The following is a 26,109-nucleotide window of genomic DNA, read 5'->3' as shown; positions in this document are numbered from 1 at the left end:
AAAACTGGCGATTAGTAGAGATAAGCCGAGTCAGTGCTCTTTTTGCTTGACCACTGCTGCCAAAGAAGATGTTGCTCATGTGGATGTGTGCTTAATCTCTTTTAAGGGAGGATTAGCAGTTAAAAAAAAATAAATAAACACTTTTGGTCATATTTGTTACAATTGTCAGTACCTAACAGTAGTAGATAAGTAAAACTATCTGTGAAAAAAAAAATCAGCTCATTTTGTGCCTCTCATTTGATTCTTAAGAAACCACTGTGGCCAAGAAAAACAACCAATCAGAGACACAAGGTGTGACTGACAAGTTGTCAATCATTGTTGTGCACTCGTGGGCACACTCATAGCGCGCACAACCCTGTGACCTGTTACCTTGAGCTTCAGGAGCTTTGCTAAAACTACGGCGGAATAGCCACCTCCATAAAATACAAAACTGCCCATCCCTCGTTTGCCAACAACTGGACAAGCAAACAGAAGCAGAGGAAAGCGACCTCAGGCAGCTGAGAGGATTAGGAAGCGACATGGAATTAGCAACATTTCTGCTACACAGGTAACTTTATCACCTCTTTTCGATTTTTTATTGATTGCACAATTTTAAAAAAAATTCAACTTCAAACACATAACATTTAGCTTTCCAGTTTTAGTAACACTCCATTACAAATAAGTCACGCTACCAACGTAGTAGCCATGGCTAACGTCGGCTTGTTTAGAGTGCTAATGCTAGCTTAGTATTGTTAGTTCTGTTATTTAGTTGAAGCTGGATATGCGTTCTCTGTGACTTTCATAATTCCATACCATTTTGAATAAACTTGCAATTGAGTTTGTGCACGTTAGTGAGGGGCAAGGCTTTGGCTGGAGACTTGGAGGGGGGATTAGTGATGTGAAGCTACATTCAAACCTTGCTAGCAATTTTTAAATAGCAAACTCCCATTATACAATCCGTATTGAATTTGAATTACTTGAATGTCACTATGATCATTGGATGAACTAATACGGTACAGCAGTGGTGTCAAACTCAAGGCCCGGGGGCCAGATCTGGTCCGCCACATCATTTTATGTGGCCCGCAAAAGCAAATTTTGTGCCTCAACGTCCATGACTCTTGCTAAAATCTGTGCCAAAATGTCAAATGTAATATATAATAACATTGAGCTATTGCAAACATTTTGGTACCAAACACTTTCATACAATAAAATGTATGATAGTTGAACAAAGTATTATCTTTGACTTCTGATTTCAAAACTAGTTATCAATCACTTGTTTGCATACTTTATATTAGTAATTTGATGAGGCAGTTAAACATTTACATGGTTTCACAACAGCCCTCTGAGGAAAACCACTACAATGTGGCCCTACAAAAATGAGTTTGACAACCCTTCCTAAAAGCAAGTCCATTATCATAATAATCAGTTTTACACCAATCTGCAGATAAAATTACCTACTAGATTTAAGAGTATTTTACCTGATAATGAAATATTTTTGTCAATAATAGAAAACCAATGAATACTGAATGATCACAACAGAGAACAACTGTCACCATGGAAATGGAGAGGTTTGTGAGAGGCCAATCTCTGCCACTTGGAGAGAAACTCCCATCTCCTCCTGATTGAGATGCTCATTAAAGACATCCAAGATGTTGCCAAGTATCATCAGCACAGCGGTAATGGTGGTACTCCCATAAATTCAAAGGTGGTTCTGCCAAGTTTTCCTTCCGCTTTTTTTCTCCTCACTTAACAGAATTGATTGAAAACACGGTGCAGCAACAAAAAGGCGAGACAAATGGCATTTTTATATAGTCTGCTTGAAAGCCAGAAGATAGACTTTCGTTTACATTCAGTGTCAGCAAGTTAAACAAATGGCCTCGGCTGCAGCAGGAAAAATTACCACAAATACTGTAATTGTAAAAGAGGAATGCTTTTCACTACCACACGTGGCCCCAAATGAAGTTATTCATGTGTATTGACTGATAAATGAGGCAAAAGGTGTTGTCACTCACTCTGAAAGATATCTCCAAGTTCTCTCCACCCCAGATATCCATCCCTGGATCATAGCTTCCTATTTCTTCAAAGTATGTTTTGTCTATGGAGAATAGCCCTCCTGCCATGGTGGGGGTCCTGAAGGAAACCCACAATACAGTTGGACAACATCCAACATCATATCTATTTTTGTATTCTTGTTTCCAAGTAAATTTCATAGAACAGTACAAATTGTTCAAGAAATGCAAACAGAGTGTTAGAGTATCAATTATTTCTGCTCAATTAAGAGTCTAACAACTGTTAAGAGCTTTGATCCTGGAGTGATCACATGAGACCTTATGTGGAGGTGATAAAAGTAAACATCTCTCTATTTCAAAATAAACATGTTCTGGTGTAACAGAGCAAAAACGACAAGTGGTGTCAGATACACAGATAAAAATAGGATCTATTTCTGTCAAGTGTTATTGTGATGAAATTAACTGTCCATGTCTTTTCTATGGCGTAACGCTTTTTATGTAATCTGACTTCCTTTCTGGCTCTGATTAAACCGTTTTACTAAAGAGAGAAGACAGTCGTACGTCAAATTGTTGTTTTACATACCTGACAGGAAGTGTTCTGTCGCCCTTCCGTCGATCCATCTCCCGCTGGGGAACGGGGTACCAGCGGAAATTCAGCTTCCAGTTGAATCCGCCGTAGGTCATATCTGAGCCTGCCATGTATTCAAAGCTCTCGTCACTGATAACATCGATGATGGGGCACACCACTGCTGTCCTGGGGGAAAAAAAAAAACAATCATAAGCATAAGACGTTGTGGTTAGCACCTCTCAGCAAGAGAAGTGTGAATCTCAGTTTCAGCCTTTCTTTGTGGAGATGATAATTTCTCCCATTTCCATGCATGGCTTCTCTTGGGGTACTCTGGCTCCCTCCTCCAATTAAAAAAGAAAGAAGTGTCTTCGATTGATTAAAGTCTGGTGCGGCGTCGTAAGTCATACAGCATACAGGGAGGAACGACTGATCCCAATTCTTGATTTCTTTTGTCGGCTAATGTTTGAAACAGACGTGAACGTACAATCTAGCTGTCAAGTTGCGGCTCTCAGCGTGAGGTACTAATCGTTAGATTTCACTTTCTGTCGAAGGTGATGAACTCGTACAGTGTGCCAGTTGGTATTTAAGATTAAAACTGCTAAAATTGTACAATGTATGCCTAGTTTTAGTAAGATGGTGTAGGCTTTAGCCCACTAATATTACAATCATTGATACACAGAGAGACACAAAAAGATGACCAGGAAGTAATGATGGATTTGAACTGGTATGTCTAAATAGTTTGTTCACCATCAATGTTTAATCAGCATTCCCTCTCAACGAGCAAATTAGGTAAATTGGAATTTTGTTAACATACTAGGGATTGAAGAGGCAGTGCATTGATCATAAAAGTCAAGTTTGTACTGTTAGATTCAACCTTTGATATGAGAAAGTCAACACCTCACCTGTCCTCTTTGATGCGGGCGAGCAAGGGTTCAAGCCATCCCGCAGTACACTCACAGTGGGCGTCCAGGAAGGTGATGACCTGACCTTTCGTGGCAGCTGCCCCCCTTAATCTGGCCCGGATGAGACCTGAGCGCTGCTCCATCCTCAGGATCTTCACTGGCACCTCAAGGGTCTGCACATAGTCCTCCAACTTTTTCCCTAAGAAGTCTAAAATACCACAAGAGGCACTTTATTAAGCAGAAATTCAACCACCCATAATATAATCACTGAATTACAGTAAGCATCGTCTGATGGCCCTTAAAGTTGAACCTTACTAATTACAGTGAATATTGGGCGGCATGTGCTGGTTAGCACATCTGCCTCACACTTCTGAGGACCCGGGTTCAAATCCGGCCTTGTCTGTGTGGCATTTCCATGTTTCCCCCGTGCCTGCGTGGGTTTTCTCCGGGTACTCCTGCACGGTAGGTAAATTGAGGACTCTAAATTGCCCGTAGTGCAAATTGTGAGTGTGAATGGTTGTTTGTCTATGTGTGCCCTACGGTTGGCTGGTGACCAGTTCAGGGTGTACCCCGCCTCTCGCCCAAAGATAGCTGGGATAGGCTCCTGCACGCCTGCGACCCTAGTGAGGATAAGCGGTTTGGAAAATGGATGAATGGATGGAAACTGTCTGTATGAACTGACAGTAGCACATTATTGAAATGATCTTTTTAAAATCACCCCTCTCAGCCCCATCTAATACTTCTAATTTAATTTCAATTATTACTTTACAACTAGGTACAGCGGGACAAGAATAGCAAATCAGAGAGTCAGTGACAGGAGGCGTGACCGAATAGGCTGTCAATCATTTGCACACACCCACGGCGGACAAGGCTCACAGGGACGTACCCCAGCCTCTCGCAGAGTAGACTATTATAGTTTGTTGGCTGGTTTATTTAACGCAGGTTAGCAACAAAAGTTAAAAAGAAGGAATTGGACAGCCTTCTACTTCAAATCAAGGGTAATGATATACGTATAAATGGGCTATGTGTCCTATAAACATCTTGGAAATCCACGTGTACGGCATGTCACCGTTCTCACTGAGTTGTCAGGTAAATTGATTGCCGCTCTTATTTTTTATTGATTGTATATTCCAAAAAATAAAACATCAAACCGGTAACATTTTGTCTATTGTTGCACACTCGCGGCCGACCCTGAGCTGCATTCTGAGGCGGCAAGACGAACTGGTCTTTTCCTGGAGAAACGCGAGGCGGCGGGGGCAGGGACTGAAATGAGGCTACATTCAAATATTGCTAGAAATTTGAAAACTGCATATTGTTCCTTTGAGATGATAATACCATTAGAGTAAAACCCTTGGTTGATGTAAGTTTTCTTTTTGTTATTATTGAGACTGACCCCTTCCTGCTCCTGATAGAGTGCTGCGTCATTCACCAACCTCGCTCACTGAAGTCATCCACGAGCACAATTTCCACGATTAAGTGTCTGGGAGAGCGATTGACAACACTGTGGACTGTCCGCAGCAACGTACTCCAAGCCTCGTTGTGAAACACAATGACGATGCTGGTGTTTGGCAAGTTGTCTGGGTATATCTTGGTCTTACAGCTGGTGGGGCATTCAATAGAGAGAAAAGCCAAGACAAATAAGTAAGCCAATAAATAAATGGGACACAATTAACATACTTCAATTCAAAACTCTGACTGAATTTCTTGCTTTGGCTTCTGAGAATAGCCTGTGAAAGCTCTCATGTTAAAGTGTCAAGAGGTTCAGTTTCAAATGATGACTGGTAGACCATTGAAAAGGATCATATTCGGATAAGTATTGATTTTTCACCAAGTCAGTCAGATTCTAATTACAAAATCTTGTTTCATACTATCAGGTTCGTAAAGTCATGATCATGTTTTTAGGTGATTCATATGAAACACTGTTTGTGACAATGTCCAGTACGTCAGTTGTGTTGGATCTTGAAAGGTACATTAATAATAGTTGATGTCTATATAAGAAAAACAGAACCAATTGTTTTTCTCATGCACTCCAATTGATTAAAACACCATTAAAGTAGTTAATCTTTCTAATTGGCAGTCCACTATATATCTAATGCATTAGCTTGATGTATTTATTACACAATCAGGGGTTGGGTTCGACCACTTGACTCACGCTTAACCCCATTTTTTTATTTTACCAAGACACTATGAACAATTCAATGTCACCAGATACAGCAGTTGAGATTACTGAACATATGTCTTTGAAAGTAAGCAGAAAATGCAAAACCAATGTTGACATCAGCACAAACTTGTCCTTGGCATGATTGGATGGATGTCCATCAGCGTTGACAATTGGGGTGAATGCACACTGACACCTCACTGGATGAGGCTGAATAGATAATGAGCCTGGACAGGCAGGAGGACACCCAGGAGTGGGAGTGGGAGTTATTAGAGGGTGTAAGAAGTCAGCAGAGCAGACAGCCTTGCTACTTTAGTCATGTCTATTCAGAGCGACAGGAATGACTGACACAACTAGGCCAGGAGGTTGCCCTCCAGCACAAAACTGTTATTGCCATTCAGAGTCAGCGATTCAGAAATCTTGTAGCTTTCGAATGTGTTTGGCACACAGCTGCTGAAAAGATGACAAGCTGTTGCAAAATTTATACTGATGGAAGGGTAGCTATCTTTTTCACTTTGTGCGCAAAATTATTTTTATATTTTAAAATTTGCAGTGTCAGTACTTCATCTGTACATGCCCCAACAGCAAAACATTGTGAGATAAAGGTGCATGGCCTCGTTCTCATGGACAGACAGTGTGGATTGTTCTAAATCAAAGTCCTGGGGCGAATTGGATTATTTAAACGTGAATCATACAACGATGAGTTTGTGACCAAACAAGAAGTATCTTAGCAACAAGAGATGATCGTATGTAATCAAAAGTGGATACTTTGGTCCTTGGATTCTTATGAAATGCTCAAGTGCCTTTTAAATGGACATAAACAAAATCCACAGCTAACCTGCAGGCAAGCAACACCCGTATAAAAGGGAGAGGATGAGGACCTATTTTGTTTTTCTGAGATATTCAGACACAGTTGACACAAGATGCTTACTGGACAACTTCCTGGTCAAGTGTTCTTGTCAGGTCCAACTTAGAGGACACCTTTAGGCAGACCTACAACGTCTCACAACTGAACCAAGAACACCTCCTTGACCACATCGGTTGACCTCGAGAAGGTGATCGGGGACAAGAAAGTCCGGCATCCATTCTTCGATTGATGCCCCGACAACACAGTTGAGCGGAAGCAAATTGATGGATGGACTATTAAAGATAAAGGTGGCGTGCTATATAAATGCAGTTGGGCTGTTTTTCTGTGAGCAATTATTTCACTGGGACTGCACACTGACAGTTTTTGTTATGCCTCATTGACTTTGCATGAAATTGCTGTCTAGACGCAAATGAAACCGATTACATAGTGGGATTTATACTTAAGATTACTCTCCTCATTAAAATGGAATGTGATCTTAATACACAATATTTACTTATGATGCACTACAACACCATACTTGATACACGCATTATTAATAGATGAAAAAGCAATAAACATTTCACGCACCCATCCAACCGGACGTCCGGCAAACTCCTGTTGAGTGCAATCATATCGCTGGCTATCAGGTTGAACTGGTTTATCTTAAAAAGCTCCTTCATCTTCTCGTGGTCCTCCTTGGGGATGTTCACAGATTTTCCCATCTCACCGGGACCCTCGTGGCTACGAGATATCACGGCTGGAACACAACGTAAATATGCATGTAACAAACGAATACATTTAAAAATTTATAATAGACACAGTCACCGCCACGGCCACAACATGTCTATGTTAGCGGCAACGGTATATGATAGCAATACAAGATATAACACTAACTTGAACGATGCAGGATGGCGTAGCATTTATTGGGGGACATCAAATTGTGCGTAATTTAGAAGAAAACGATGAGTTGGAAGCGGCGCCTGCACCACTTCCGGGTTATCGTACTTTTAAATTACAGCGTTATAAATCAAGATATTTGATAGATATGAGGGGCACCACGTCATAGTTTTACAAATTTAACTTGAGGCGAAATGACGACAAACCTTTATAATCAGTCTCTTATCGGAAGGTGGCTACATTTTAGGAACTTTGAGTTTTAGACTTTCTAGAGGTTTCGTTCCGAACCCAAACACACACATAATCAATGCAAGGGGTGAATTTTGTAGAAAATGTAATAATGAAAAGGGGTTTCTACAGGATAAAAAACAGACAAACACAAAACAAACAAGGTATCTACGAACATTGGCAAAGGAAGGGATTTGTGACGTGAGATGCGCAGAATGGGCGTGTAGTGAATCCATATAGCTGAGGACTCCTGGTCTCGTTAATATAACCCAAATATGCACTAATCCGTACTTTTAGTAGACCGCAATGTTGGACTTACGTGTCTGGAACACGTTTGATGCAGGCGAGTCAGGCTCCCGAGTGTTCGGCCAGCCCGGTCCGCACCGGGAACAGGTGGAGTTGACGGAAGGGAGGAATGGAAAAACAGGAGCAGCAGGAGGCCAACGAGTTCTCAGGCAGGACGTCTCTAGAGGTGACGTTTGTAGCGGGCGCGTTGCGTCCACCTCCGTTCCCTCAGACTGAGTTCGGGCCCCCAAGCAGGGTGGCTCGGAGCGCTTGCAGGAAGCGCTGCAGCCGGGGATCCGTGTCCTTGTCACCTCGGGTGAGGTGGGCGTCCTGCCTGGCGCGGTCGTCGGCGAGGTGGTCGGAGTGACCAAAACGACTTGTGCACCAAGACTCCAAAAAATTCTCAACTTCTCTCAGCTCCCCTTTTATGGCCAGAGCCGGTCAAACAGGGGGGGTTTACCTCCCTCCTTTTCTACCACCTTCCCGAACACCGAGGGGCCGGACTGCCTTTTGGTGTTATTTTTCCATTCTAGGATTCTTTTGTGGTTTAAAACCAGTGGAATAAAATATTAATTATTGGATTTAAGATAACGAGACCATTTTCCCACCCTGCATTGTTCCACGCTCATTCTCTTTCACAACTGTAATGAATGTTTCAAATGTTACATGGTGTGGAGAACATTACTATTTTCATGTGACATTTGTGGCGTGGGGTGAGACATTCCATCTGGTTCAGTTAACAACAGATTTGACGTTAGACATTCAAGTTTGCAGCAATACAGTCACTAGTGGCGTTCATGTAAAGTTCTTAAAATATTGACACCCAGTCGAGTCACAGACTGTCTTATGAACCCATGTCTGTATTGTTGTTCCGTCGTCCGTGGGTGTCGCTGTTGCCTGTTCCAACTCCCAAGTAGCAGGTCTCAGCAGGGTGGAGGCATCCAATCCTTCGACTGGCGGGGAGTTAATTAGCGTTCGGGGGCGAACCCAGCATCCTTGGGTCTCCCCTTTGAAGGCCCGGGCAGACGTGATTCACTTAGCGTCGGCATGGCAAAGCAAATGTCTGTGTTTTGTTGAAGATTGTTTATTGTGTTCATCCGTTTAGAGTCTGCGTGTGAATCTGGAGGTACAGTCTACCTCGGCGGGGAGCGGAGGTAGTGCGAGGCTGGGGTGCCGGGTGGCATCTTTTGCGTGGCATTTCCGCTACAATGGCATCTTTTTTTTTTTTTTTTTTTTTTTATTAAGTTCCTGAAAACCATTGATTTTGGAGAACCAAGGATTCCACCCTACAGCGACCATATGGAAAATGGGATGACATTATGGACTTCTATGAAACACTGGGTTATGAATAATGGCTTCACTCATCGCAAAATGTGAACATGTTATGTTCTCTTTACAGACAGCAGTAGTACCACACTTAAGATGCTTCCCCATTGCTAGGATTTAGGATGCCGTGGTATTAAATACAACCCTGTCTGAGTGACCCATTTTATTTCATTTTAATCTATTGTTCAGTTTGAATTTAGATATTTCTATGAATTTACAAATTCATAGTAAAACCATCCCACAGTCCCTGCCCACAGTTACTCTCACAGCCAAATGACTGTGAAGCATTAGAGCCAGCACCATTAGCCCAATGTAAATAAATCCCATGGAATTATGACGACAGCCGGCTCTCTCTAATAATCTCTTAGAGCAGAGGTGGTGTTTGCAATGAAAGGGAGGCACGCAGCTCACATTAGCTTCATGGCCGCAGGTTAAAGAGGATTCCTTTCAACCCCCTGCAAATGGAAATGCACGAGTGTCAGCTGATTGTTAACATCAAGTGCTTTCCTTTATGAACACCGCCATGTGCGTGCAAGCTTAAATCTGATGGATGCAATTTGAGAGCTGACAATCTACACCCAAAAATATCTCTGGGTACACTTTTTTGTTCTCAAACCATGGTCCCTCCAATACCAGTTTCAAGATGCCGGTTGGACTGAAAATTCATCCTATAGATTGTGCAGAATTTATTGTAAACCAGCATGATGCTACGATTCAGTCTCAACTGGTTTGACTTTGCTGTCTAAAGAAGTATGTTCATGACATCAGCGAAAGGAAGTTGAGCTACATCCACCCAGACCTTTGCAATGGCACAACCCCTCCAGGTAGCATTATTCCGTTCAATACAACACTGGTGTGCAAATTACTTTTTTTTAATGACTTTTTGGTATTATTATTAATCGACACCGTGATTTAATTTTCACACAGGTGATCAAGGAAATTCAGTCAAATATCCATTCCCACTAGAAAGAATTGCTGATATCTCACAGAATTGTTAAATGATAAATATTTTAATCTTCTGAACTAAACTTGCGCTAAACCACTTCATTTATGAAATTGCATTCTCACCAGTCTCTGCAACAGCAGTAGGTGACATATAAAAGATTTAAAACCTGTGACAAGTTCATCTTGAAAGCCCTGTTGTGAATAAAACAATGTTACTAATTGTTATATCTTCAAGTATTTAGGTCATGAATGAAACCGTGTTGCCAATTGATGTATCAAAGATGTTGTGCTTTAACAGAAGTAATAATTTGACTGGTTTTGAACCTGAACAGTGTAAGCGGTAAACAATGTATGACTAGCTTGAACCATTGTTGGACATGCACTAAATAGGAATCATTTGACTGCAGTGTCAGTCTGTTCTGTGTGTGACACCTGAAAGATTTAATCCTGGGATATATGCAAGGCATGTGCAATTATAGGTTCTCTGAAGCAATTTTTCCACAGATGCTATGTATAATTTTTCCTTATAACATGCCTCAAGGTTGCTGCACTGAACCTTTCTCTTTATAATCAAAATTGATGAAGGCAGAGTGCTTTCAGCTTTAAAACTGCACAAACATTGTACTCTGAACATCCTCTAACAATTCTTCAGTTTCCGTTGTAAAATAGAAAGGTCTATATAGTGTTGCAAGACCGGAGGCTTTTTGTACTTCGCTAACTGCCTGCTAGTCTGACCCTGTGCTTTTGTATTGCATATTACTTCATTCATCAAGGTCTTCTGAAATGCAAATTAAATGCAGACCAGGGCCAAAGGATTTTCCGAACAAAAAACATTTAGTTAGTACTCCTACTACATACTAAGGTGTATCCATTGCATGGTCTGTAGCCGGTCGGCTCGCGCATTAGGTAATATAGGCAAATGCTAAAAGCCCTGAGGTCTATTAAAACTAGTTATTACTATTAACTTTTAAAATGGAAAACCTAACATAGGCTCAAAGGTAAAGCAATGCTCAATTAATATTACTAAAAATTATAATACCAAATACCTGCTCTGTCTGAAGCTACATGATAGCGTTTCGATTTGAATGCACTTTCATTCATTACAGTGCACTTTTATTCCACTACAAGATTACTGAACTTCAGCAATGCAAGATTTTACAACTGGGGTAACAGTCAACATTAAAAACACAACCTGTGCAAGACGATAAATGATAGCTTTGCGCTGTCTATTTTCCAAGCAAAACAACTTAATGTTTCCAGACATTTGGATCACAATTAGTGTCAGTAGCTGGTAGCTCTGCCTCAGTCTAACCTGAAAAGCCGCTTAGAAATCAGCTTACTGGAGGGCATGTAAGTAAATGAACTGCTCAACAGGCCCAAAACACAAAGGAAGTGTGCAGTCTTAAAACGTCAGTATTTGAGTAGTTGTTGGCAGTAGCTCAATGTAAAAGGACTTGACTTGGACCTTGCTAAGGACAAAGTATGGAATTGGGACTGGGTTTAGAATATGTGCCAGTTTGCTTTCCTAGACCTCCCTAGATGCCCTTTAGCACTGATCTGAGATTGATCTCATAGTGACCTTGTATAGTTTTATATTCCATTCCAGAATTCTAGATCATATGGAACAAATACACCATCATGCAGCCTAGTTAATGTCAAATCTTAAGGAACCAGACAAGAGGTGACAGACCGAGTTCATTGCCTATTTAACCCCTGAACACTTCAATCCGCATCAAGTCTGTTGGGAGACTGTGAACTCACCGCGGAGGGCAGGAAGCAGCGAGCGGTCCTTCCTGTCGTCACATTTGTTACATTCGCTGAAGTATAGCAGCAAGAAGACGTCCACGAGCACCCAAACTAAAGAGGTGGTCAAGACCACCTTGCAATAGACAAACCGGCGCATCAAATCCCCTGGATGCCAGCCAGCCAGCCAGCCAAAGCCTGAGGGGGGCGGTTGGGCCCAAGCACTCAAGAGAGCTTAGTGTGCTGGTGAAGCACTGGAGACTTGAAGATGGTGTGAGGACTTTGGAAGGAGATTGGACAGGTTTGGCCAGCAGGCATCATGCCACTGGAGAGACACAAGACACAAAAGAAGTCAGAATGTTTGGCAGTTTCTGGATTTGGATTTTACCCAATTTGTAACTTTTTTTTTTTTTTTTTGTCCTGTTCGGCTGTTAGGTCAAGCAGAATGGAAGATCTGTATCCCTTTTATGCCGGAACAGTTTTACTGTGTCACAGTGGAGTTTTTAAGCTTCCGCTGTGGTTTCTTAGCATTATAATGGATATTTATTGAGAATCAGAGTTGATAAGTCGAACAGAACAAAGTTTCTAGAGGGGAGTGAGAAAACAAGACAAAAGACAAAGCACTAACTGTAAACAAATGAGAAAAGTTCATCCTTATATATCTAGAACAATGACACATTAGATATGAGTTTTGTATGGGGCAGTAGGTTTACACCCTGTGAGGGAAGGACATGACAAGATAGGACAGGAGAAGAAGCATGCAGGACAAGGGTCGTGAACCCAGCTGTACAACTGAAGTGGGGTGGGATTGACTTTGTAAATTATAAAAGTCTATAGGTCGAGAGTATGAGTGAGGGGATACACAAGCAATTTGCATATTCATGAGTTATTTGTCACAATAAGTGAGTGGCCCCACACCCAGTGAAAGAGTCCCAGGGGTGTGTGCCTGCGGACACATGCAAGTGAATTGACACCGTTTTACGTACACAAATACTGACAGAAGTGTCCGCACCGCGGAGGCTGAGGACCCCACCCGATCAATCGAGGGGCGGGATTGGGCCCAGGGGTCCACCCAAGAGCAGCCCGGTGGACGGCACACGTCCCACACCGAGGGACCCAGGGCGATCTGCCGGCCCCACCAAGGCGCCCCGACAACTGGCCACCCAGTGGGGGCCACAGGGACCCAATGCCAGCCCCCCAGCGTCACGCACGCACAAACAAACACACAGAGGCTGTGTCCGAAATCACTCGCTAATCACTATATAGTGGTTACGCCATTTGTGTCCGAATTAGGGATTTTATGCTCGAGCCTGTTTGCTGTCTGATTCGACCATACAACTCCTTCATGAACGCCTTAAAAAGTGTCAGAATCTCTCGCCGAATGAAATGGAAGCTTTTTTGATAGATGTAAAGCGCTATTGATACAGTGCATCAATATCATTTTCCACCAGCCAGGGAGGGAGAAAATATTTAATTTACAATCATTTTAGATAGATCGCTGTCTAAAAAGGGTGCTGGCCCGTACACTCGCAGTCCGGAGTTTTTAGCCGAGCGGTAGCGCACTCAGCTCTCCATCTGTGTGGACGGTGGTGGCACGTGGTCGAGTCCATATGTGGTTGCGCCGCAAGTGACGACCACCGTTACTCAAAGTTGTATACATAGATGGCTTGTTGGTTACATACAGCAAAAACACATCTTTGATGTTGCGATAATTGCATGCCAGACACGACATGAACCAACAATTTTATAAAAAGAAAACAGTTGTTCATCAACCATTTCCATCAGCTAAAGTTGCTACAGTGATACAAGTGATACTCTTTCACAAGCATTTTACCTTTCAAAAGACTATGAGGTCAGCCAACTCAAGAGTGGGTTAACGCCATGGATGAACGTATGAAAAGTGCTATATAAAGAAATTTGGTTTTGATATAACTTAAAAATCTAAATGCAGATTTACCGCACAATCTGTAGGCACTACTGTGTTATGAGATATCACATTATAGTAATAGTCACTTTGGAGCATTTATCTTATCGAAAAAACAGAATGACAATGATAGACTACTAGGTCTTCATGGAACACACATGTAACAGTGAGACACAACAGCCATGAAAAAAGCTTTGTCAACGCTTCCTTTGAAAAGCAATACACAGATTTAGCCAACAGAAAGAGCTGTTTTTGTTTGTCAATTGCTTTGAGGCAGTGAATCATTTTAGGCCAATTGTCTCAAAGTGATTCACTGCTTTAGAAAGCCTCGCTTTCTCCATCCCTAGTCCAAATTAGTGATGGCAGCCATGGCAGTCCTTTTGAGTGTACTGAATCACTAGAATCATCCATCCATCCATCCATTTTCTTTACCGCTTATCCTCACAAGGGTCGCGGGCTCCTGGAGCCTATCCCAGCTATCTCCGGGCAGGAGGCAGGGTACACCCTGAACCGCTCGCCAGCCAATCACAAGCCACATAGAAACAAACAACCCTTCACACTCACATTCACACCTACGGGCAATTTAGAGTCTTCAGTTAACCTACCATGCATGTTTTTGTTGACGTGGGAGGAAACCAGAATGCTCGGAGAAAACCCACCCAGGCACGGGGAGAACATGCAAACTCCACACAGGCGGGGCCAGGATTTGAATCCCGGTCCCCAGAACTGTGAGGCAGATGTGCTAACCAGTCGTACACCGTGCCGCTAATTGATGTTCATGCTGTGGTAAAAAAAAATAATAATAAATCTGACGTTACTCACTATTTACTCAGTACTTGGCTAATAATTTCACTGTGTACTTTTACTCTTAGTCAAGTAGTTTTTGGGAGGACTACTTTTTTTACTTTCACTTGAGTCACATTATTGTCAGGTAACAGTAGTCTTACTTAAATACAATATTTGGCTACTCTACCCACATCAAGAGCAGACATCCTCAATTGATACTCTTATGTTTAAGCAACATTTTTGCTCATCAGATCAGCCAGTGTCGTATTTGTTGCACTGGTCTTTTGTATTTTCGCGTTGAGGTGGTGCGGGTCGTGACCCTGGTTGTGGTCCCAGCGGAATCGCAAAGCACACGTAACATCGGCGACAAGAGTTGATCCGCTAGTACATCTTGTATTAATTAGGAAATGCGGTTACAATTATCGAATTAGTTTACGGATGTTGAAGTTAAATGTATTAAGAGACGGAGCGATGTTAGGGATTATGTCACAACACGGAATGAACGAACTACAAATTCCGAAATGGCCAATAAAAACTGAAAAATATTCATATTAATAATGAATATTTTTCCTGGAGGATGCATTTGTGATTAGCCTTTGAAGTTGGAAATAGTGAAAAAGGAAGTGAAACAGATAATGATTTTAGTCAATTCTTTTCCAGAATGAGTGCTTAAAGAGGATGCTATTCATGTGGCACAGTTTGAAGCAGGCATAAGGTGCAGGTGGAGATGGGCCTGGCTCAAGTTGGAGGCCAAAACAAAAAAAGGTAAGAAATTCGGCAAATTTAATTATAATCTTAAATTTGTACATCAACATTTACTTGAGTGGTGTAAATAAATGTTTTTCTGCATGAAGAAAATGTGTTTATTTTTGCCTTATTGTACTCTTCAGAGTCTTCCAGATTGCTTAATTTATGTTAAAATTAAAAGAAAATTCTCTGTAGGGATCCCCCCCTACAATGTTTTTTTTTGGTCACCTTTTTCATGCCTTTGGTGTTTGCATGTCTGTTTATGTGTAAATGTGACTTAAAACATTGTCTTAAGGTTTTTGGACTCACAATACACAGCGTGACAAAAGAGACAGGTCGAACTTCGAGGTACCACTGTACTTCCTGTGGGGTGCTGCAAAACTTTTGTTTACACAGTGTTGCTGGAAGGAAGTCCATTATAAGAGCGGACACCAATGTCCTAGTTTAAGACCCTTCTCTATCCAAAGAGATGCATAATTAATCTTTTGATCATAGTTTCACTGATGTTGTCAACCATGTGTTTCATGTTGATGAATATCAAACTATGCTGACAACATGGAGCAAAAAAGAAGGAGGAAAATATTATCAAAAGTTCTCAGTATGATGCAGTGTTGTTCTGAAAATGACAACGGCAATAGTAAGTGCAGTGCTTAATACCTATCTGAAGAACCAAAACTGGGCTAATTATTGTCAGCGCTTTTTGTTAAAGCTCTTGTATTGGATCTCATTAAACACATTATTTTGGTCATCAGCTATGATGTCACCAAGGTCCAGACCTCAATACTGTACTTTTTTTTTTTTTTTTTTTAAGTTTTTACAGAATTCACAACAGAGCTTTCAATTCCTACAGTGGCAATGTAATCCGAAGGTTTTTGTTTGTTTGTTTGTTTAATTTCAAACTTTAAGGGTAGACACTAGACACCCAATTTCAAAAGCTTTTGACCAAATTCATTAATTGATCGTTTTTCCCATCCTTCCCTTGTAATATTGCTAAACTATCCTCAAAATAATATGAGTATATTCACGTAACTTTACAAGTTCCACCTCTCACCCAAAAAGATTTGGGATAGGCCCCAACTCACCATAGTGACCCTAATGAGAACAATTAGTGCTATATAAAATGGATTGATTGGCTATAATTGTGAGTCAAAGACTCAACGAGTAAAACTCTCCTTGTGCCTCTGGACCTCAGATAAAATGTTGCCCTGAACTTGATGAGTGAAGGTTTTCTGGCCATGGCTATTTGTCTGAAAAGGGCAAGCATTGAGATGTTTCTCATGCATTACTGCGGTTGAGGAAGCACATTCATCTTCCTCAACTTTGAGTATCCAACGACCAGACAATGCATTATCATATTGACACTAATATTTGGAGAGGAAAAAAAAAAAAAAAAGGCCAAGTGTACCCGCCATGCCAGGAAAGAGGGAGGGAGAGGATTATGGAGCAGATCCCATTAAGTCCATTAGGCAAATAGACTTCTTTTATGCGTATCCCCCCCACAAAAAAAATAAAAATACATTTGCTGACTATTCACACAGATTGTCAGGCTTGTACATGATACATTCACTGCATTGCAAAAAAATACAAAATTCTCATTCAAACGATGGCACACTACGTCCATCACATGCGTGCAGACATGGTGCAACGTGAAGGAATTGTTTCAGTCGAAAGAAAGGTATGCACGCGTCATCACATAATAATATTTCAAATATATATATACATGATCCTTTACCTAGTAAGGAGTCATCTGCGCTTGCATGCACTGGCAATGAATGAATCCTCCCGTGGCGTGTGAAAAGCAACACGAAGTTGGTGTGGGTCTCAGCACATAGTAAACAAACCGGTGTGGATGCGGTGTCGTCGCTCACCATCGTCGCGCTCGCTACCTGTTCGGGCTCCTTGGCACAAGCTCGCCGCAGGAAACGCTTCAAAAAAGCCTCCTCTTCTTCATACATGTAGCCACTCGGTTCCTTTTGGATTATGTATGTATGTATGTATGTAAAAAAAAAAGCGGTTCAGACGTGCCTGCGCCCCGGCTGCGATTGAAACGATGAGCGCGGGGGAGCGGAGAAGATATTCGGCGCAATCTAACGGCTCGGCATCGACCCGCTAATGTCTCCGTGTCTCCTCTCTGATTGGCCGAGAGCGACGTCAATCGGGCAAAGCCTCTCGGAGAGGCGGGGCTTGAGCCTGAGGTTTTAATTTCTTTGCAAAACAATACGAAATGCCAAATAGGAATGCAAGTAGTACAGTTCACTGTAGTGATGTTAATGCAATACTATAATATATTATCTATTTTAAATATTGTATAAATGTCCAGATGTATCTCAATAAAGTAGAGCATTATAGAAAAATTTATTTCAGTAGTGTAGTTCAAAAAGTGACACTTACACACTACGACTCACAAAAGTAAGGGATATTGAATCTAAAATTTACTAACGGTGGTTCTTAAACTTTTTACAGCCAAAAAAAATAAAAAATAAAAAAATGATTTACCAAAACCACCAGGAACGACATTGAAATACAGTAGCTAGTAAGCCTAAGTGTTCATCAAACTCGAGACAGATTTTACTTCTAAAAAGTATACAGTAGTTAGTATGACTGTAACTCTAACATTATGCACAGTTTGAACATTAATACTGCGCGAAAATATAGGAGCATACAAATAATGTTTTAAAACAGACCGTTCTTAAAGATCAAATGCAAATGTAATGAACTTATTGAAGTAGTAGTATTGAAGTTAAATACATGTGAATTGAACTGCAGTGATTTTTTTTTCATACTGCTCGATGGAGCCCGTGTACCATGTCCAATTATTCATTGATTTAGTATTTTTTGCATAACTTTTAGTTCTCTAACAAGGAACTAAACAACAAAATTCATGACAGGTGTTTGATCTATGAATGGACCAATATACAACGTATTTCCCATCTTTGTGTAAAACAGCGTGAACAAATAGTCCAAAGGTTGAACGTTTCTCAATGTACAATTGCAAGGAACTTTTGGATTTCATCATCTACAGTCCTTAATATCATCAAAAGATTCAGAGAATCTGGATAAATCAATGCACGGAAGCAACAAGGCCGAAAACCAACATTGAATGTCCGTGACCTTCAATCCCTCAGGCGCCATTGCATTAAACACTGGCATCATTGTGTTAAGGATATTGTCATGTGGGCTCAGGAGCACTGCACAAAACCATTGTCAGTTAACACAGTTCGTCACTACATCCACAAATGCAAGTTTAAACTCTACCATACAAAGTGAAAGCCATATATCAACAACATCCAGAAACAACACCGGCTTCTCTGGATCCAAACTCATCTGAAATGGTCTGACAGAAAGTGGAAAAGTGTGCTGTGGTCTGACGAGTCCACATTTCACATTGTTTTTGGAAATCACTGAGGTCGTGTCCACGGGGCCAAAGAGGAAAAGGACCGTCCGGATTGTTATCAGCGTAAAGTTAAAAGGTAGCATCTGTGATGGTATGGGGTTGTGATAGTGTCCATGGCATGGGTAACTTGCATATCTCTGAAGGCACCATTAATACTGAAAGGTATATACAGGTTTTGGAGCAACATACAGTATGCTGCCATCCAAGCTACATCTTTTTCATGGACGCCCCTGCTTATTTCAGCAAGACAATGCCAAGCCACACTTGGCATTATTACGAAGTCACACTGTTGTAACATGTGCAGACATGTTACAACAGTGTGACTTCGTAATAAGTACTAGTAGACTAGACCTGTCTTCTATTGAAAATGTGTGGCGCATTATGAAGCTCAAAATATCACAACGGAAACCCCGGACTATTGAGCAACAGATGTTGTATATCAAGCAAGAATGGGAAAGAATTCCATCTACAAAGCTTCAACAATTAGTGTCCTCGGTTCCCAAACACTTAGAGTGTTGTTGAAAGGAAAAGTGATGTACTCGTATGACAGTGCTAAACATGGCCTTGTCCCAGCTTTTTTGGAACCTGTTGCAGGCATCAATTTCAAAATAAGTGAATATTTGCACACAAAAAAACAAAAACAAAAAACACATTTTCAGTTTGAAAAGTATCGTCTTTGTAGTGATTCAATTAAATATAGGTTGAAAACCATGTGCAAATAAATGAATTGTTTTTTTATTGCCGTTTTCCACAACATCCAAACTTCATCGGAAATGGGGTTTGTAAATATGTTTCACTTTTTCTATTGAACAACCGAAATAAAGTACGTTTGCCACGATATTCTGATTGAGAAAGATGCACCTGTGAAAACTTGCTGCATGGCTACAACATTAGGTACACTCGCAAAATCAAGTTAGATCCAGTACAAGGGAAATACACCTTTTGACTAGCTAGCAGATTTTGTTTTCTCGGTCACATGAAACATATGAACAGCCACTTGTTGCTAGGTGTATTTTATACAGACAAAAACTGCTCAATAAAGATTATGAAACGAGTTTATTTGTAACCACTGTCAAATCAGTGCCCTGTATTAAATGTAACGTACATGTCAGACAAAAGGAATAAACGCCAAATCTGATGGATAAGGAAGGGAACTGCCCCGTAGTTGTGCTCAGTTTTCATTGAGACTCACCAAAAGGTGTTTATTGAATTTAACCATTTATTATTGTGTTAGTAGTAGTGTTGCAACTGGACTTTGTCATACTGAGGACTGTTTCTAATAATTTAGTTATATGACAAACTATTCGAAAAACCTATGATGTTCTCCGGGCATTATAACATAGATATTGTTGAACTGAATTAATACAGTATACATCAAATTTGTGTTGGGGTGCTATGTGTAGTCTCATATTGGACATTGCTTCCATCTACTGGTAAGAATCGTTTTGCTTGTTGCTTCAGCCTCTGTGTGCGTGTGTGTGTGTGTGTGTGTGTGTGTGTGTGTGTTAGATTTAATAGCATAGGTACTTTGTCACTGTGTGATCTACTGTTATAGCCACGCTCTTGATTATTTAATTTGAAAAGCACTGAGTTCAAATTATACCTGTACATTGGATTCATAAATCATTCATATCCAGATACTAGTTTCCAAACATCCACTAGATGTCACCACTACAAATCCAAATTGTATACGGTACTGTGTACTGCAGCTTCTTTAAGGTGGTGCAATGTTTTATCACTGCTTTTGTATCCTCTGTATCCCTAACCCTCAGTTCAATAATTGAGGTAAAGTCTGGGAAAGAACAGACACCAGACAGCCCCTGACGACTGTGACTTCTGCAAAAGTGAATAGCTATGATCCCTGACGTGCCCTATTAGTTTCATCTTGGTACAGAATTTTGTTTTGAATGCAGTGTAATATTTCCACAAACTTGTCTATCTTTGTCCAAGCTGAACAGCAAAAGCTATTGCAAATCAAATAAGAGGCATAAGATGGGACCAGAGATGGCTAATTTTAACAAATATGATTATTTTTTTTTTTAAAGTTTACTTTGAAAACTGCAAACTTTAGCTTTAAATTAAACACAGTATGTAGACAGGAGGGCCACTTGCACAAGACAAGATGTGACTTCATGCAGCCGTCAGGCCTCATGGGGGCGCTCTTGCTGTGTTGTGCGGCCTTTGAATGCAGGCAGCCTGTGTGTATGCGTGTGTCGTGTAGAATGTCTGGCCCTCTCTCTCTCTCTCTCTCTCTCTCTCTCTCTCTCTCTCCCCTCTCCCTGGTGATCCATTGTGCTTCGGATCTGCAAGGGAGAACACACGAGATGCAAAGCCAGAGCAGAGTGTTGAAGTCCAGCAGAAGACCTCTGTGTGAACTTCTCCAAGTCCCATTCTCCTCATCCTCATCACTTGGGATCCAACTTCAACACATCGCCTCCACCTTAAAAACGGAAAGTTGAATTTGTTTGAAGAAGAGCAACACAAAAGTGGCCATGAACGCCACGGGCTTCAACAGGACGGAGGGCATGCTGTGCTGCAACCTGTCATCCGTGGTGAGCGACGAAGGCTTGGCGGCCGCCTCCCCCGAAGAAAGGAGCCTGTTCGTCATGCGGGTGGTGCAGATCGCCGTCATGTGCGTGCTGTCCCTCACTGTGGTCTTCGGCATCTTCTTCCTGGGCTGCAACCTGCTCATCAAGTCGGAGGGCATGATCAACTTCTTGGTGACAGACAGGAGGCCGTCAAAAGAGGTCGAGGCGGTCATTGTTGGGGCATACTGAACTAAAATCCCTGGATCGGGACTCGGGAGTTGGGACCCCTGTCCGTGCACAATGAGATTAACCCAGGAGGTAAAAACTGGTCCCTACCTTGGGGCTGTTGTTGTTGGGTTTTCTTAGAGGCCTATTTGTTTATATTTCGTATTCATTGTTGTAATGTCACCATAGTTGCAGTCCTTGTTATCATTAGATATGTTGGTGGCAAGGGAGCATCATGTAAATATGTACTGTATGTTTTGCATACAATGAGCACAAGTGTGTGTGTGTGTGTGTGTGTGTGTGAGAGAGAGAAAAAAAGAGAGAGAGAGAGAGAGAGAGGATTACATCTGCTATATTGGAATAAATTCACTCAGTAATTAAAGACTCCACTCCTAATTAAGGTCTGTTTTTGAATTTTAGATATCTACTCACTCTTTAAAACCCATTTTGATTTGGTACATCTCAGTATATGGAGAGGCAGAATGTAGCATATTTCACTTTTCAGCCATTATTTGTGTGTATGACAATAACATTCCGTTTTAGCTGAAAATGCATTCATAGTACTTCCCAATATCTGACGAGTCAAAAACATGTAAATCTCTTAACATCACTATCCAATGAAAAAGCATGCATCTCTAAAGGTTTTATTTGTTTGTTTGTTTTAATGTGGAAAGCACCATATATTTATTTATGTATATCAAATAAATGTTGATTTTTCTTTGTGTTTTGGATTAAAAATAAAACGTGGCAAAACATGCTTTTCATTGGACGGCGACAAGTGTGTTTAATTGCATGACCATTTCAAAGCAAAGCGAGAACACAGGAACAGTAGATTATTATTATTTATTTTATTTTTTTTCCCTTTACTCTCTGCCAGTTGTCCAGAAAGTAGTAGTGGAATGCTAAAGTTGGAAATCTGGGTTTTCCATGGCAATAATAGCGTGCTGATATCCTTATCACACTGCGTTAATTTTATATTTTCCTGCTTTATAAATTTCCATATAATGTTTAGGGGGAAAATGGAACGAAATGTGAGACTTTTTTAATGCATGATGTGCTTACTTGCTTGCTTATTTGCAAAATAAGGATTTTCTTCTTCTTCTGTGGTTCCCCAAAAGATGCATATTAACAAGGTAGGTTTATGCTAAAGCAGGCAAATATTGTGCTGTCATGGCAGTAAGGCTGATGCTTGATTGTGAAGTACCAACAACCAGAGGCAGAAGGCATGATTGATGAGGTGTCAATCATTCTTGTGCGCTCGCAGGCTTTACTCACGACGGTTACACCACCTGTCGTTGGGCTTGAGGAGTTTTGCTGAAACTATGGCGGAATATCGACCTCCTGTGAGCAACAAAAGTTACAAAGAAGCAATTTGGACTGATCCCGAGACAAAACAAGGGTGAATATAGGAGGTGAACCTTCAGAGGTGCAGAGGCCACAGGCAGCTGAGAGGATGATCAAACCTTTCCATTGACCAAAACCTATCGTCCAAAACCTATTGTTTTTCTAAACATTTTGTGGGGACTTAAGAAAAAATGTTTTGGGGCACAAAATACGACAAACAAACCAATCATGTAGGGGGGGGGGCTTCAGAACATTTAAGGGCAGCTTAAACCCATCTTTCCTCGAGTTCTTTCGTGTGTCTCTTATACTCCTTTATACTGTCATCATCATCAATTTAAAAGAAGTATTATCAATTTAGAGCTTACTGCTAACATTGTTCGTCCTTCCCGAGGTGCCATGTACCCTTTTATTGCCAGTGCAGTCTCCGAGGAGGTGAGAATGTAGAGATTAGAGCGTCTTTGTGGACATTTTTCCTCATGTCCCAACGGTCTGCCCTTACCACCAAGCACACACACACACACTAATACTGAGGGAGATGTAAAATATAGTGCCAGCATGCAGTCAGTCAGCCAACAGTGCACAACAAACTGATCTATCTGCAGGGCTTGTGAGTGATGCCTCCCTGGATATTTAGGAATATGTATAACCCCACGAAACATGTCTGGATGCACAGATGAAGTGCTATTTCGCAGTAGGATCTCAGTCAGTGTATTCTCCACGGGCCAGGAAGTCAGTCACAGCTGCGCTCCACGGCCATAGCCACAGCCACTGCAGGGCGTTGATTGCGGGCTAAAAAGAGGCTGCAGGTCCTGGCTTGGGAGCGCGCGATTGGCTGGCTCACAGAGGTCCAGTCGATGGAGCGGATAGCGACTAAAAGCTCCAAATAGCAGGAAGGTGGACACTATCAAACGCCTCCTCTTTCTTCTCACATTTCACTCTGCCCTCTTGTTGCTTAACACCTCCTAGCTTGTGGCAGGAAAACTGTTTTTATAGCAGCTAAAGTGTATGTATTGTATGATAGAGTTGTTTTTATTGTTTTCTCTTCTATGGATCAATCTCACACATCCATACTTTCATTTTCTATAGTGCTCGTCCTCGTTATAGGTCGTTATCGCCGCTATCCCAGCTGACTTTGGGCATGTGGCGGAGTGCACCCTAGACTGGTTGCTACCCAATCACTGGGGACGTATAGACAAACAAGCATAAAACACCTATGGACAATTTAATCTTCAATTAACCTAACATTCATGTTTTTGGAATATGGGATAAAGCTGGAGCAGTGGCGGGCAGGGGGGAGTGGAGGGGGTGGGGGCCCTGGGCGTCCACCTGGAGGGGGGTTCCAAACGGTTTTGGATGGGCATCAAAACGCTCACTGGCTGTTGTGCAATCGGAACAGACAACAGGTGGTAATGAGAGGCAATTAGCAAGACAACTCTCACATCTCGTTCCGTCCGTCAAACCCGCATCGCACCGCAGACTCTTCCGGAGTTGACTATGCTCCGATCCGGGTCGGGGAAGAGATCCCTCAAGAGAACATCCGTCGTCTCATCAGGAGCATGCCCCGGCGTTGTGGGCAGTGCATACAGGCCACGCAGACCACTGAGGCTCATTTTGATTTCCTCAGAAGTTGGATCAGCCTGTGATCTGATTTCCCATTTGGATTTTGAGTGGGACCTCCATGTGATGAGGAGTTTGATGTCCATGAATCATTCCAATGTAATTTTGTTCTCAACACATCCCACTATGTAATGAATAAAGATGTTCAACCGCAACATCTCATTTATTGACATCTAGGATGTGTTAAGTGTTCCTTAACACATCCTAGATGTCAATAAATGAGATGTTGCGGTTGAACATCTTTATATATTTTAGCAGTTATAATCCTTTAAGCTATATATTTGAACACAAACAGTGCATCCACACATGTAGACAGACAATATAACAATGCTCATATCCATATTTTTTTATCCTCTGAAAAAAATGACAACTACTATTACTGCATCTTATATACATATTGTCGTTTTGAGCATTGCAGAAACTAATAAATGTTCAAGATACCAACAAAGGTCCAGTGAATGTGTGTGTGTGTGTGTGTGTGTGTGTGTGTGCGTGCGTGCGTGCGTGCGCGTGTGTGTGTGTGTGTGTTTGGTCTCTTAATTTTTTTCCAAAGCTGTATATCCACATTTGTTTTTGTCCACAGAAATCCCAGTTTTTCATTAGAGCATTCCTTTTATTCATAATTGAATATAAAAATCATCTGACAAATAATCAGATACAATTAATTACATGCATTGTTGTGTTAGCTTTTTGTCACAGTTGGAAGATTACACGGCAAACAGATTTGAACTAACGTCGTCTGTGGCAAATTGATGCCATTGTTACACAATCATTAAGGTTTTACTCTTGTTCAATAGATAGCAAAAAACAAAAGACACCAAAAGAGCTGCACAGAAGACATTAAGACATTATAGTTTCATCACGGATGGTACCTCGAACACCATGATGCAGGATGATATTTTGCATAAGTACCGGTACATAGGTAATCGTACAGTCACATCTGTACCATGAGTGCACTTTGAGTTATCCCCCAAGTTTGAGTTATCTCCCGACTGTATGTTACTGTTGTCCAAATTAAGCTCTTAACTGACTTCAGCATAGTTCCTTAGTCCCAAGATGTCATATGCTGGTGGCAAACTGAGCACAAAAACAGTGAATAAGAGAGTTTTTCTGCATATAAAAAACATGCAAATATATGAATTTGCGAATGCCAAACTGCAAAATAATTCATAATGCAGTGGGTTCACTGTAAACGCTTCCCTCAAATAGACTGCTACTTTTTCCCATCAAGAATAAAAACACGTAGGAACTGTATCTCAGTTCATGGATCGTATTGAACACGTAAATTAAATCATTAACTGCTGAACCGATTTGGTCTCTGCTGAGATGTCTCTGAATGAGGTCCATTCACAGTAATAAAGAAGATCTTACTGAGCCGGCGTTTGTAACGACGACTAGCTGTTAGCTCTCACACATGTTGACACATCACTCCACAATGTTGGGTGGTCTCCAGGATTGTGTTCCAGGGACCACAGCTACTTATTTGTTCATTTTGTTCACGACTTATATAGGTTTTATTTTTATATTGTTGTCAGGGTAATAAGATTCCTCACTAAAAAAGACAATAAAAAAGATATTTGACTCGGGATGAGCACGATAGCTGATGAATTGATCATTAATTCATCTGATTGTGTGCAATTGATGGTTGATTAATCAT

General features: G+C 41.3%; 2 protein-coding genes across 11 annotated transcripts in view; one reads left to right on the top strand and one right to left on the bottom strand.

The window, feature by feature from the left end:
• Window positions 1–17,436, bottom strand: part of galnt13 (UDP-N-acetyl-alpha-D-galactosamine:polypeptide N-acetylgalactosaminyltransferase 13) — a 40,749-nt gene extending 23,313 nt beyond the window's left edge. For 4 of the 10 annotated variants that reach the window (XM_061792628.1, XM_061792626.1, XM_061792627.1 and 1 more), the window contains exons 1-6: window positions 17,077–17,436; window positions 7,052–7,220; window positions 4,892–5,058; window positions 3,459–3,666; window positions 2,572–2,742; window positions 1,992–2,109 (exon numbers count right to left, since the gene is read on the bottom strand). In XM_061792628.1, coding sequence (XP_061648612.1) covers window positions 1,992–2,109; window positions 2,572–2,742; window positions 3,459–3,666; window positions 4,892–5,058; window positions 7,052–7,220; window positions 17,077–17,299 — 1,056 coding nt within the window. In that variant the 5' untranslated portion in view covers window positions 17,300–17,436. Of the gene's footprint in view, window positions 1–1,991; window positions 2,110–2,571; window positions 2,743–3,458; window positions 3,667–4,891; window positions 5,059–7,051; window positions 7,221–11,905; window positions 12,213–17,076 lie in introns of those variants that run through there. The other 6 variants (XM_061792634.1, XM_061792633.1, XM_061792631.1 and 3 more) reach the window with 5 other exon arrangements.
• On the top strand, window positions 316–22,255 carry rprma (reprimo, TP53 dependent G2 arrest mediator candidate a). The gene is made up of 3 exons (XM_061792637.1): window positions 316–547; window positions 15,258–15,362; window positions 21,049–22,255. Exon 3 carries the CDS (start codon window positions 21,231–21,233, stop codon window positions 21,513–21,515), a length of 285 nt encoding a protein of 94 aa, XP_061648621.1. The 5' UTR covers window positions 316–547; window positions 15,258–15,362; window positions 21,049–21,230; the 3' UTR covers window positions 21,516–22,255.
• Window positions 22,256–26,109: the final 3,854 nt, after the last annotated feature.

The sequence above is a fragment of the Phyllopteryx taeniolatus genome, chromosome 12 (genome assembly GCF_024500385.1).
Source record: "Phyllopteryx taeniolatus isolate TA_2022b chromosome 12, UOR_Ptae_1.2, whole genome shotgun sequence".
Classification (NCBI taxonomy): Eukaryota; Metazoa; Chordata; class Actinopteri; order Syngnathiformes; family Syngnathidae; genus Phyllopteryx; species Phyllopteryx taeniolatus.
The sequence above is the reverse complement of the archived record's forward strand: the minus strand, read 5'-3'. Positions and strand labels throughout refer to the sequence as shown.

Excerpts from the sequence above, each read along its gene's own strand:
- rprma (XM_061792637.1), top strand. The coding sequence starts at position 21,231 with ATGAACGCCACGGGCTTCAACAGGACGGAGGGCATGCTGTGCTGCAAC.